The 15,116-nt window shown below is 34.3% G+C and overlaps 1 protein-coding gene across 1 annotated transcript; it reads right to left on the reverse strand.

Moving 5' to 3' along the window:
- Positions 1-2,268: 2,268 nt before the first annotated feature.
- LOC143593659 (protein FAR1-RELATED SEQUENCE 9-like) lies at positions 2,269-3,117 on the reverse strand. Its single transcript, XM_077073223.1, has 2 exons — positions 2,368-3,117; positions 2,269-2,301 (listed from the first exon to the last, which is right to left on the reverse strand). The coding sequence occupies exons 1-2, from the start codon at positions 3,115-3,117 to the stop codon at positions 2,269-2,271; spliced, it is 783 nt and encodes a 260-aa protein (XP_076929338.1).
- Positions 3,118-15,116: the final 11,999 nt, after the last annotated feature.

Raw genomic sequence — 15,116 nt, forward strand, 5'->3', positions numbered from 1 at the left:
TCCAATTTTGTTTCATTCTTCAACCATGCTTCAAGTAATTTACAGAATTGAAATTCATAAATACTTGAGATGATATACAAGTTGAATGGTTGATTCACAACTTGTCCATAATTTGGTACTAAGATGGCACCGATGTAATTCCATATTTGAAATTGGGGATCGAGACGAGACGAGACGGCGCTGATCAGCCGATGGATTTGAATTTCAAATTAAATTTATTTGATTATTTAAAGGCTGCTTCCAATACATTTTGATCCAGTTTCCCGTATCAAGTTCGGTTTGAGATACACCTTTTTCAACTATGAAACTACGTAGTTTTGATATGTTTTGCGTTTAAACTTAGACAGCTAACAGCACCGTATTCACTTTAGGGGAAAGTGAATACGGTGCAGTCAGCCGCCCAACATTACACGAAAAACACATCAAAACTGCGTAGTTTTGATTAAAAACTTAATTAATTCATATTTGACAAATCCCTAAACCACGTCTGATGCTTTTTGAATCAACCCTATCCATAAACCAAAGGTTAGTTCCCCAATCTAACAATGAAGACCAAGATTAACAATGAAGACGAAGATTAGGTCGTTCCCTAATCTACCCTTCAATTCTCTGCAGGTAATTGGTCTATAAACCCTAATCCCCTAAATCTTTTTTTTTCTATTCCTAACAAACAGACGATTCAATTCTTGTTAAGCGAAGGAGTTTTCCAGTTCTTGGAGGAAGGTTACAGCTTCAAAGAGGTGTGATTTCCTATTTCTTATTGTATATGCTGATATTTTATGGGTATAATTTGAAAATAATACAAGCTTTGTTTCATTTGACTAATTAGAATGTGTAAACATGTGGTGGGGCGTACGAGTTTGCTGATTTACCTAAAGAAAACCTCGGAGTTGTAATTGACAAAGAAGATGAGATGAATTTTGTTGTTGCATGTGCAATTTTTTTAGCCTTATAATTAGAGCTTGGAATGATCAGATCCCAGCTTGAGATTGAACTTGAAAAACTGAGTTTAAAGTTACTTTATCAGACTAACAGTTTTTAGCTTTTTAAGTGCATAACGTCAGCAATTGAGGAATAAATTGGTGGTTGGTTAGCTTTGTGATTTTTAGATAACTGTGTTATTGATTTAGGAATTTGATTTAATTTGTATTTAGTTTTGATAGGTGGTAAGCTAGTGTAGGGATGAGCGTTTTCGGTACGGGTACCGATTGGTACCGGTACCGAATTCGGTACCGATTTGGTTTTGATAGGTGGTAAGCTAATGAGGAGATACTTGTTTGTAGTTGGATACGTTTTCTAGTTTTTGTTGTTACGTTTATGTCCATGTAAATGATTGTCATTGTATTTGAAAGAAATGAAAAAATTCATATTTGTTATGTACTTTGTTAGACAGAAAAAGATTGAAGAAATGAAAAAAAAAAAATCATTGTTAGCATAGATAAAGATGTAATGCATGTATGAAACGAGTTTCCTCTATTTAGAAGGTTGCATAGTTTTACATTATTATCAATATTTAGCTGGAGTTTGTAAAAGGTTGGACAGCTTAAACACATATTTTGGACAAATATGCACCATCAAATACGCAGCAATTTGGCTTCCACCATTTCCACAGTTTGCACACACATTTTAGACCCGTGTGCAATTTATAGTGTTACGTTTTGACCCGTTTAAGTTTATATTCTATATTTTGGCCCGTTTTGTTTTATATTTCTATATTTTGATCCGATTTCAATTTATATTGCTACGTTTTGGCCCGTTTAAATTTATATTCTATATTTTCACGCATTTTGTTTCATATTACTATATTTTGATCCGATTTCAATTTATATTGCTACGTTTTGGCCCGTTTGAGTTCGTATTGCTAAATTTTGGCCCATTTCGTTTTATATTACTATAATTTGACCTGGTTCTAATTGATACGTTCTTGACTCGTTTATGTTCGTATTGCTATATTTTGGCTCATTTCGGTTTAGTCCGTCTACAGCTTCATGTACACGAATATTTAGCAAGTTCATTGTTCCTTGCATGCCATAACAATATGATTGTTATTTTCTTTTGTTTTTCATACATCAGTTGTTATTCCAAGGGTGCTGCTTTTCATGCAATTGCATACCATCCTCCACCTTTAAAATGGTTTAATAGAATCATACTATCATTAAAATATCAAAAATACTGAAAATGAAAAGATCCAAAGATTACATCAACAAGTTCATTTTGTACGCCACAGTAAAGCTACAAAACTATCAAGTCTCCAAGTCGATTCACATATCATCCTTCTCTTTCAACCAACGACTCATCGTCCTGAAAAAAGCTAATGTGAGTACAAAACTAACAACCACTATTTATTAAAAAAAAATACAGGTTTACCTTCTTTTTCTTTGGACATCCGGTGATGTAATGACCCTGTTGCTTGCAGTAAGAACAAGTTTTCTTTTTCGGTGCTTCCAGGGAAGACTTGATTCTAGTTGCACTCTTGGGACGACCTTTATTATTTGCTTTAACTTGTGGATCACGAATAGAAATTTGAGGCATCAAATTTACTTGCGAGCTTCCCATATTAGAATTTTGTATAGTACTTTCCAACTGTTTCGAATTTGTTCGAACGTGTTGTTCTTCTAAAAAGTTAACCAAGATGGAATTTAGTTTCTTTATCTCACATGAGGAATCTCTTGCATGCTCTATTGCTTTTCTAAAGTTTAATTGAACACACCATAAAGTTAATGCACTGACTTCATTTTCGCTATGTGGGTCTTCGAGCCCAATCGTGTGATTATCAGACTTATACCTAACATCAAGTGTCCACCTAGGTAAAATATAATGATCAGGAAGGGTTTCAACATTCCTCTTCTTCAACACGTATAATATATGCTTGCATAATATCCCATCAGTTTCAAACTTTGCATATGAACATGTTGCATCTATCTTATCCGAGAGTCGAAAGTTTACAATTCTCCAGTATATTTTATCAATATCGAGCTGTCCAACCTTATATTTGATTTCTTCTAAAGTTGTGCTTATCGTCTCATGGGTTAAATTAAGGGTAGCTTCGGTCCATTCTTTCTTGAATACATCAAAGAGCTTTCTAGTGTAACGTTGACCTGATTTTTTCTCTATCATATTTATAGAAGAAAGATTCAGCTTGGAGTTTATGGTCCTGAAGTCTTCATCATCTTCAGAACACAATAACATCCGCAAATTTTATATACGAGTCTCTTGATCTCCCATTTGCCCAAAAAATATTTCTGGGAGACCCATCATCACATAAGTCCACAACAAAATAAAGGTTGGGGTCTTCTAATAATTTGTCTTGGAAATGTTTAATAAGACCATAAAACTCCTTACCTTTGTATTGTTTCCGTTGTTCATTCAAGATATCGACGCATTGTTTTGACGTGACATCATTTTCACCTGTATTTTTCATGGTATTTACGACCTTCTTGATTTGACAAGGTCTCAACCCGGATTGACCAAGTTCCAACATTAGAGATTTGCAAGCCATTGAGCGGTGAAACTTTCCATGAGACATGTGTTTCATTACTTTGGTTAGAGTAACAGTTAGCTCATGATTATGCGCATCATTAAATTCATCCACTGACCATTTACCATCATTACCAATTGAAATCCGAAAATACGCTTCACATCCTGTCCTTAATTCCCTACGACGTTTCTTAGCATCTCCCCCAGAATTACCACACTTCAAATCTTTAAAACCCTCTTTATTACATACATATTTTAATCGGTAAGCCACATTTGTTGTCCTGTTTTTAAAAGTCAAATGAATGCGTATCTCAAATCCATGTAAAAACGCATAACTATTATAGAAAGCATATGCATCATCAGGGGTATCGAAAACCTGTCCGATTACTTCATTTTTTTATTTCTTTTCAACTCCAAAATCCAGGTACACATCTTCTGTTTTTTCTACTTCAACATCAGAACCGCTATTTATGACCAAATACCCTTCTAAATAGAGGAAACTCGTTTCATACATGCATTACATCTTTATCTATGCTAACAATGATTTTTTTTTTTTCATTTCTTCAATCTTTTTCTGTCTAACAAAGTACATAACAAATATGAATTTTTTCATTTCTTTCAAATACAATGACAATCATTTACATGGACATAAACGTAACAACAAAAACTAGAAAACGTATCCAACTACAAACAAGTATCTCCTCATTAGCTTACCACCTATCAAAACCAAATTGGTACCGAATTCGGTACCGGTACCAATCGGTACCCGTACCGAAAACGCTCATCCCTACACTAGCTTACCACCTATCAAAACTAAATACAAATTAAATCAAATTCCTAAATCAATAACACAGTTATCTAAAAATCACAAAGCTAACCAACAACCAATTTATTCCTCAATTGCTGACGTTATGCACTTAAAAAGCTAAAAACTGTTAGTCTGATAAACTAACTTTAAACTCAGTTTTTCAAGTTCAATCTCAAGCTGGGATCTGATCATTCCAAGCTCTAATTATAAGGCTAAAAAAATTGCACATGCAACAACAAAATTCATCTCATCTTCTTTGTCAATTACAACTCCGAGGTTTTCTTTAGGTAAATCAGCAAACTCGTACGCCCCACCACATGTTTACACATTCTAATTAGTCAAATGAAACAAAGCTTGTATTATTTTCAAATTATACCCATAAAATATCAGCATATACAATAAGAAATAGGAAATCACACCTCTTTGAAGCTGTAACCTTCCTCCAAGAACTGGAAAACTCCTTCGCTTAACAAGAATTGAATCGTCTGTTTGTTAGGAATAGAAAAAAAAAGATTTAGGGGATTAGGGTTTATAGACCAATTACCTGCAGAGAATTGAAGGGTAGATTAGGGAACGACCTAATCTTCGTCTTCATTGTTAATCTTGGTCTTCATTGTTAGATTGGGGAACTAACCTTTGGTTTATGGATAGGGTTGATTCAAAAAGCATCAGACGTGGTTTAGGGATTTGTCAAATATGAATTAATTAAGTTTTTAATCAAAACTACGCAGTTTTGATGTGTTTTTCGTGTAATGTTGGGCGGCTGACAGCACCGTATTCACTTCCCCTAAACCAATCATATAATTTTGTTTTCTTTTATTGTTTTTGTTTAATAAAGGGCATATAAGTAATTTCCCCCCTAAACTTTTGGAATTAACCTCTCTTCAGCCTTCACATATTAAAATCACACACATAAAATATCTGCCTCTGAGCATAAGTAGGTCGTGGGGTATTCCTAGCCGCCGGAGAACGCTGAAATCAAGAGCCTTTATTTTGATTAGTTTTTAGGTCGGGGTTTTATCTAGATTAGTTTGGGGTTTTATTTTGATTAGTTTTAATTAATATTTATTTGAAAATCCTATCTTTTTTATGTGCTTTCAATCTTTTATATTTTTTTGTTTTAACTTTTTTGTTTAGGAATAGCTTAGATTTCAGTGATGGGTCGAAGAAGACATACATGGAAGATGATGATGATAGGTAAAAAAAGTTGATGCATCATTGATGATGATGGGTCAGGCAATTGTCATAGCGTCTGCTTGATGGGACACGACAAATACAATGAAGAAAACGAAACTGTTGTGCGTGACGCTTTCATTACATATATGTATCGCCGCTAGTACACATACGTATACCCGCGGTACATATATGTATCTCCGTGGTAGCCGTTGGTACATATACCAAACGATGTTTGTTTGCGTTGGTACATACGTATCGCCGCGGTACACATACGTATTGCCGCTGATACATATACGTATCACCGCGGTGCACATGCGTATTGCCATTGATACATATACTAAACTGTGTTTGTTTCTATGATATCATTTTATGGCTGGTGACATCTCACTTTTACTAAAATATGTATTTCACGTTATGTATTTCTTTTATTATTTTATAAATGTATTTCATGTATCTATTGATGAATGAGCCATGTATATCTAACTTGATGTTTTGTTTTCTTTAATTCTTAAATATTATATTACATCAAGCATAGAAAGTTAACATATGTGTACCACATAATAGAAAGTTCACATGTGTAACATCATTTTAGTTCTGGTTCAAATGAATAAGAAACAAAAATTAGAAAAGTGAAAAGTGATTTAGAGAGTCTGGTGAAAATAAAATTAAGAAATTAAAGAGTGGTATATGAGAGAGAAACAAAAAATCGGGAAAGAGAAATCATAATCAGGAGAGAGGAGAGAGAAATGAAATATATGAAAAGTCAATGGGTTTTTATGTTGCCTAAATTGTCCTTTTGTATAAAAAACCTGTCTTGAATAGTTCACAATAATTACAATCATGCCACTATTGATTTAAGCCCTTGATTATATGGATCAATGGTTAAATATTAGTTTTCAATTATAAATTGGTTTTCATTTGAACCCTCCCCTATATATATATAAGATCCAATACAATAATCTCTTATCATACATTACGTATGCGACACTCTTACACCGTTGATTTCAAAAAACACGTGATGACAATATTGTAAATTCTTTCAATTCGTTTTCATCCCAATTAACCGTTACGATCATTCAACCATCGTCACTAGCTCCATTGCAGTCTTCACTTCAATTTAATTGAAAATTGATTTCAACTGATAGAAGTCTAAATACGTTCCAAATTTGTTCATATGATGAAATCAATTGTCGATTGATTATTTCTTGATGATTACGAGATTATATGAAGTGATTTCAGTGTTCAATTTCATGTTACAGATAGTTTAATTTCAGATCTGAGCTTCTGAACGTTTAAAGGTTTGTGTAGAACGTTTAATTTCATATATGAGCTTTGATTAGGGTTTTGAACTTCTAAACAAAACTTCTAAACATTTTTGTTTAGAACATCTAAACAGAACTTCTAAACCTTTTTGTTATGAATTTCTAAACTTGAACGTTTAAAGGTGTTCGTTTTTTGTAAGAACGTTTAACTTGAACGTTTAAAGGTGTTCGTTTTTTGTCAGAACGTTTAAATTGAACGTTTAAAGGTATTCGTTTTTTGTCAAAAAGTTTAACTTGAACGTTTAAATGTGTTCGTTTTTTTGTTAGAACGTTTAACTTGAACGTTTAAAGGAGTTCGTTTTTTTGTCAAAACGTGCAACTTGAACATTTAAAGGTGTTCGTTTTTTGTCAGGATGTTTAACTTGAACGTTTAAATGTGTTTTGGTCAGAACGTTTTAGTGTCTTCAGTTTTGTTCAGAACGTTTAAACGTGATATTATGAACCGTAATCAGAGCTCAATTGAGTATAGTATTCTGCAATTTCATAATCGATTGATGAATCTAAATCCTTCTACACATCAATTTGATTGATTAAATCATCATTTTTGATCAATTTTGAAGATTCTTGATGTTCAACGACGTTTCTTGATTTTGGATTTTGACTTTAGAGATTTCATATTTTAAGCTCTGATTAGGGTTTAGAAATTGGATGAGATAGAGCGATGAGTTCAGAATTTGGATCAGAATGGTTTTGTAATAGACGAATTTGATCATGAACTAGTTTGGGTTATTTACGAAACTGCCACCGCGTGTTTTTTAATCAAACACTCTGGAAGGTCGCGTACTTAATGTACGTTAAGATATTATTGTACAATAACCCACCCCTATATATATATGTTGGACTCGGTCTGCCCAAGACACATATTATAATTGATGTGGCTAGTACGTTATGATCCAAGTCGGGTCATACCCAATAACAAGCTAGACACACACCAATTATATTTGTTTATATATGATATGATCATAAGTAAATAAATATTGATACTTATGTTATTTGGAAAAGGGTTTCTAAATACAATGTACTTGTGAAATGAATAAATTATATGGATGATTTATATTTTGAGAGAAAACATTCCATAGTGTTATTTAAGATGATTAAATAACAATATGTGAAAATGGTTACCTAGCATGTTGCCTATATGTTGTGTTACACTTATAAGTAATAAGTTTTATAACATAAATATATAAATGGAAGGTTTAAAATAATAATAATAATAATAATAATAACAAGGAAGGAATCTCTTTCTCTCTTATTATTTTATTGTTATTTCAAATGTTAGTGGAGACATGCAAGGTTTCTAATTGGTGCCATGGGTGGTGCCAAAAGATACACACTTACTTCCTCTTTCACTCTCATTTTTTGCAAGTAACAAAAAGGTTTTCTACTCTATCTCTTTTCTCTCTAATTTTCGGCCAAGATGTGACAATCCTCGATTTCGGGTCAAATTGTATTTATTTTGTATTTGTTTTTATGCTGTAAACCGACCCGATTTATATCCCGAACATTTCAAATATATAAAATATTGGATTTTATGTTAGTAAAACATTCCCGCTTGTCTAATTTGAAAAACCCCTTTTACGGATTCGAAAACGGACTTAAAACGCTCAAGATACATCAAAAACGAACTTCCGGACGTGAACCGACGTGCTGACCAGCAACAGATCAACAGCAGACCAGCAGCCCATTTATTTATTTATTATTTTTTTTGTTGTTTTGTGACTTGTCTTGACCCCTCTTGCATGCAAACCTTGATATCGCACCCCATGCTTGACCCTTTCAACCCACTCTATATATACACCTCTATCCCCTTCATTAATCCTTGCTCATTCATCTCTTTCTCTTCCAATTCTCAAGCATTCAAAGGTGTTCTTCATATTTTTTTTAGCAGTTTGACTTTCCAAAGTCAAACTGACCATAGTCTTACATTATAATCAACTTGTTAACACTTATTTATACTTGAAGATTGTTATACAACATATATATAATAGCATCCTTTGTACCTTCGGTGGGCATTTCTCCGGTCTCGGTCGGTTAAGTGTCCGGCCCATAAGACAAAGCTACATGGAGGACTCGTAGTAGTCCTTGATTATATATATTTTCCGCATCTAACTATCAAACTAGTTATATTTGTTTAACTTCTGCTCATCTTAGTTTTATTTTACATTTTGAGTTCCATGGTTATGGGTTTGTAGAGACTAGCCTCGGTTATTCCGTAAATAGCTCCAAACCGGAAGCCGAACTCTTGTTTACTAGTTTGTTTAAATAGTTGTATAAACATGTTTTATGTAAGATTTGAGTTTCTAAAATCATTTTAATTAGTTCCATGGTTATGGGTTTGTAGAATCTAACCTCGGTCTTATTCCGAAACAAGATCCGAACCGGAAACCGAACTTTCGTTTAAAGACTTTGTTGTTGACTTTTTGTATGTAAAACTTTGGTATTATTATTTATAAATTATTTTACAAGTTCTATGATGTTTGGACATGTGGTAACCATTCTTGGCCTTATTCCAAGATAAAAAAACCGAACCAAACCGAACTAAACCAAGTTTACTCGCTTAAGACACACAAGTGTGTTTTTAACCATTAAAACTTATATATTTCTTTAAAAATACTTTATAAACTTATTTTAATTATTTTCACAAAGTACTCGGAATGTTGAATCCAACTTGATCCTATAACAAAGTTTGGACCGACTAAACCGAACACTCGATTAACGGACGTTGTTAGTTCTAAAACAATAGAACTACATACTTGGTTAAGTCTCTTTAAGATTTATTGAGTTATCTCATACATTTATTATTTTGGGAAAGTTGACTTTGGGTTTGGTCAAGTCACCAAGACCCGAACCGACCACCCAAACACTCGTTAAAACCCGTTTTAGTATCTATATTATAAAGGGACTTGTTTTTTGCATTTTTACCCACCTTATTACTTAACATAGGTTGAGTAAAATTAAGGGCTAGATACTTTAACCCGGTTTCGAGCAAACTTACATTTTTAAAGGACTATTATTATAATTTCTTAAATATTTACATTTTAAACCTTAAACTTTAAATTGTTTATATTTCTTATCATTTATTTTCATTTAAAGACTTCCAAGACAACTTTTCTAAATACAAGACTTCTTCTCCTTTAGGCTTCGTTCGTTAAACTCATCGTTCCGGTTAATCTCCAAATCATCAAATCTTTCAAGTTTATTACTTGAATGTGAGTACTTTCATCCCCCGTTTTCACTCTTTTATATTTTGGGGGTGACATTGCAAACTTATTCAAATCCAAATGATTTATACTTGAGTCTTAAACCACAAACTTTATTGTATACTTCACTTGAATAAATGCTCGATTTGGTGATTATATGCTTATATGCTTAAGTGCTAATGTGTTTACCGCTTTTGGATGGTTGATTCATAAATCCGAGTATATCTGGCATCCCCTTATAGAAAGGTGTCGTTAATGTATTCTTATTAACGATTTCATACAAAATACGAGTATATTTGGCATCCCCTTATAGAAAGGTGTCGTTAATGTATTCTTATTAACGATTTCATTTATCTAAATTGTTGCTATTATTTATTGTTTTGTATACAAGTTGTGGAGTTTCATATTATATATCTATTGTTCAAAAACTATGAAATTGCTCACCAACCTTTGTGTTGACAAAATCTATTTATGCAATGTTACATGTTTGACTTTAGGTTGACTCGAGGACTTGAAGAAAAAAAAAACGTTATCGAGACTATTATGATATTAGCAAAACGAACAATATATTATTTACTATGATTTGAATTCGGTTATTGTATGAACAAGTTATGTGACTCTTTGTGTTTTTATGAATTTAAATGAGTTGATTAAATATTGTCACTTAATAGTGTCGTGTGCGATGAACAATTGGTTGCACCCCGACGTTTCCGTCATCGTCGGGGTGTGACACAAGAGGAGGAGCCAAGGGAGGAAGAAAATTTTTGAGTGCAAATCCTAGCTACAAGGTGTTTGCTTGAAGGCTTGAAGAGTATACAAGCTTGAGGAACTCCTATCTTGAAGTTCTAGCCTACCATTCATCATCGTTTTCACATTTCCTTGGTTTTGAAAGGTAGTCTTAACATGCATGTGTTTGATAGTATGTATTTCGTATTTGGATCCGGGTTTGGGTTTTGCATGTATAAAATTGGTTTTATACACCATAAACTAACAAGATTTAAAACATTTATCCGCTGCGTTTTTGGTAAAAGTAAGGTTTTATCGCTTTGATAATCTTGTTAAAACCCAACAATGGCATCAAGAGCCGCTTATACGAATGCATGTTTCATTAGACCCAAAAATTTTCGGGTTTATGGTGGGTTTACCATATGGCCGAAAGTTTTTGGGGTTTTGGTTTCCCCATGGTTTTCAAGGTTATACTTTACATGCCTGTGGTAATCTTGAAAAACTAGGTCATTTGGATGATTGTTTAGTTTGTTTGGACAAAACCCGAAACTTTCGGTGTGGTTAAGGTTGGGCCGAAAGTTTTGAGGGAAAGGGGAAACATTTTTTGGTCTTGGATTATTGCATATTTGGATGTGTAATAGATGTTCATAACCTAGCCATGGCCTTGTGTTTGGTGTATGATTGTGTTGTGGTTGATAATTTATTCGATATGGTTGTAATATTATTTGAGTTTTGTAATCTATTTATTCATTCATTTGGTTTGTAATAATAAATAGGTTAGATGTATTTCTTTTACTAGAAAAATGTATTAGGATATATTTTGTAAAAGAAGATGCAAGGAAGGAAACCCAAGTAAAAGATGGAGACCACAACAGGGAGTGAACACTTGGAGCATTTGGATGCGGGATCAAGTGGGAGTTCACCGACACAAGTTCATGTTCTTATGGGTCCCTTAGGAGAGACCTTTTTGACACACTTGTCTTCGGTCAACAAGTGTAGTCAACATTAGGAGGCTATGGTTATGAACTTGTGGTTGTATGTTTTATGCTTGCATGATTGATTTTCTTTTGTTTGTGTTATTACAATATGGTTTGCTAACTACTTAAAATCAACAACTAGCATAAAATTGGTTCTTAGAAATCGTTAGGTAATAAAAATTGGTTTTATTAAAGTCTATTGATTTCTTAATAAAATGGGTTTTATTAATAGGAACTTTGAAAATGGGTTTTTCAACTAAGTACCATACATTTGAATGCATGCAAATGAAAGGTACATAAATTGTTTTCCAATCTAGAATTTAGAAAACGAAAATCCCTTTTATAAAATAAGTCGAACACCATCCTTTTATACAACACTCGACTCACTTGGGAACTAGATATGGGATAAAGGTCACCTAACCATGTTGGAGGAAACTTGGGAGTTTGAGGTGGGTTTACCATATAAGTGGGATAAAGGTCACCTAACCACTTGTATATGTAAACTCACATGTGTTATAAGTAGGATGACTTAAATTGGAAACCATGTGAATAGGGTCACCGAAGCATGGTGTACAATGGTGTTGATGGGATTAAACATGCCAGCTAAACATAAGATATTTAACCGATCCCATAAAACTAGAAGTTGCAAGGGTTGCAATCGTTAAGCGTTGACTACCTTGTTAATATAAGTAGTAGGATAAATGTTACTTAACTACTATTTGAATATAACGTTGGGTTCTAGATTTTAATCATTAATTGTCTTGGAGACATAAAGGGTATTAAAGTAATTGATATCGAAAATACTAAAATTGAGCTTTGTTATGTTTGTAGATGGCCACAATCAACAATCCACCTAACGTTATTATTTCACCCGTAAATAACCTATCACTAAGATCTATTCTCGATAAGGATCGTCTAAACTATACCAACTTTATGGATTGGTATCGTAACTTGAGAATCGTTCTCAAGCAAGAAAAGAAATACTACGTAATAGACGAACCTATTCCTGATGAACCTAGTGTTGACGATGCCGAAAACTATAACAATTGGGTAAAGCACAATGAGGATTCGGTGCAAGTTTCTTGCCTCATGTTGGGAACTATGATTCCCGAAATTCAAAAGGATTTTGAACTTCATGGGGCATACGACATGATTACCCAACTTAAGGAAATGTTCCTTACACAAGCTAGGGTGGAGCGCTTCGAAACAGTTCGAGTGCTTCATGCATGTCGTATGGAAGAAACCCAATCCGTTTCCTCCTATGTGCTTAAGATGAAAAGCCACATTGATCGTCTCGAGCGCCTTAATTGCCGCGTCTCAAACGAGTTAGCCACGGATTTGATCCTAAATGGGCTAACCAAGAAATTTGAGACTTTTGTTATGAATTATAACATGAATGGGTGGGAAAAGAGCATTGGTGAGCTTCATGCAATGCTCAAGACGGCCGAGACGGGAATGGGTAAAAAGGTTTTACCCGTTCTCACGATCAATGAGGGAGGCAATAGGAAGAGGCATCACCATGAACCTAAGGCAAAGGTTGCCAGAGGTAAGGGACAAGTCATGGCTAAGTTCAAGGGAAAGGCGAAAGAGGGACCACCCAAACCGAAGGAAAAGAAGCCAAAGGTTTGCGCGGAGGATCCTTGTTTTGGATGTGGGGAGATAGGGCATTGGATGAGGAATTGTCCAACCTATCTCCAAGAGTTGAAAGCTAAGAGGGATGCGGGGCAAACCTCGAGTACAACTTTCATGATTCATGTTGATCTTAATATTATTTCCTCTAACACATGGGTATTGGATACCGGATGTGGAACTCATATTTGCAATTTGTTGCAGGGGTTCAAAGGAAATGAAGGATTCAAGAAGGGAGATATTAGTCTCTTCATGGGCAACGGAGCAAAGGTTGTTGTCGAAGCTCGAGGGGACTACATTTTGAAGCTTCCAAATGGTTTGGAAGTTATTTTAAATAATGTTTTGTATGCTCTTAGTTTGACTAGGAATATTATCTCCGTTTCCTTGTTAAGACAATATGGTTATGATTTTAAGTTTATGGATGATTGTATTTATGTTTTCATGAATGATGTATTTTATTTTAAAGCAATGCCTTCTAATGGCATTTATGAATTGGTTCATAATAACACATCTTATGATAACATGTTATACCAATCAAGCACCAAAAGACTCAAAATGGATTTGAGTAAAACTTATCTTTGGTATTGTCGCCTTGGTCATATAAACAAAGATTGTATACATACACTTCAAAAGAATGGTCTTTTGGAATCAAGTGAAGGTGATTCATTTGATAAATGCGAGTCTTGTATGTTAGGAAAGATGACCGAGGACCCCTTTAGTGGGACAAAAGAAGGGGCAAAAGCCTTATTAGGTATCATACATTCAGATGTATGTGGTCCTTTTAAGGCAATGACAAGGAATGGTGAAAGATACTTCATTACCTTTATTAATGACTATAGTCGTTATGGGTATGTGTACTTGTTAAGACACAAAGATGAAGCTTTTGAAATGTTCAAATCTTCCAAAATGAATTACAAAATCAACTCGATAAAACCATCAAAGTACTTCGTTCGGATAGAGGAGGAGAATACCTAAGTGATGCTTTCCAAGATCATCTTAGGAGTTGTGGGATCATCTCACAACTTACTCCACCCGGAACACCACAACACAATGGTGTATCCGAAAGGAGGAATCGAAATCTATTGGATATGGTTCGATCTATGATGGCTAGAAGCACATTGCCTCTATCATTTTGGGGTTTCGCTTTCCTCTCCGTGGCCCGTATTCTAAATATGGCCCCAACCAAGAAAGTGGACAAGACACCTTTTGAACTATGGAATGGAAGGGCTCCATCATTATCATATTTAAAGGTATGGGGTTGTGAGGCTTATGTCAAGAACAACACCCAAAACAAACTTGAAAGTCGATCCACTAATTGTATCTTTGTAGGATATCCCAAAGATTCTATGGGATATTATTTCTACAACCCAACCGAGCAAAAGGTGTTCCTTGCTCGAAAGGCTTAGTTCTTGGAAACTAAGTTTCTTATGGAAGGTACTAGTAGAATGGTGGAACTCGAGGAGGATCGAGAACCACAAGCCGATACACGTTTGGTTGATACTAGCAATCATCAAGAGGTTGTTGAGAATGATCAAATGGTTGATCAAACACACAAAATATTCGCAAATCCGGTAGAATTAGTCATCCACCCGAAAGATATGGATTTTTCATGGATGGATGCTATGTGGTAGATTCGGATGAACCCACCACATACCATGAAGCAATGTCACAATCCGATTGTGACAAATGGCTTGAATCCATGAACGTTGAGATGCAATCCATGCATGACAACCAAGTATGGGATTTGGTTGTACCACCTCTTAATTCCAAACCGGTTGGAAGTAAATGGGTTTTCAAGAAG

The sequence above is a fragment of the Bidens hawaiensis genome, unplaced genomic scaffold (genome assembly GCF_021521415.1).
Source record: "Bidens hawaiensis isolate Kalapana, Puna unplaced genomic scaffold, B.hawaiensis_p1.1 tig00042469_1, whole genome shotgun sequence".
Lineage (NCBI taxonomy): Eukaryota > Viridiplantae > Streptophyta > Magnoliopsida > Asterales > Asteraceae > Bidens > Bidens hawaiensis.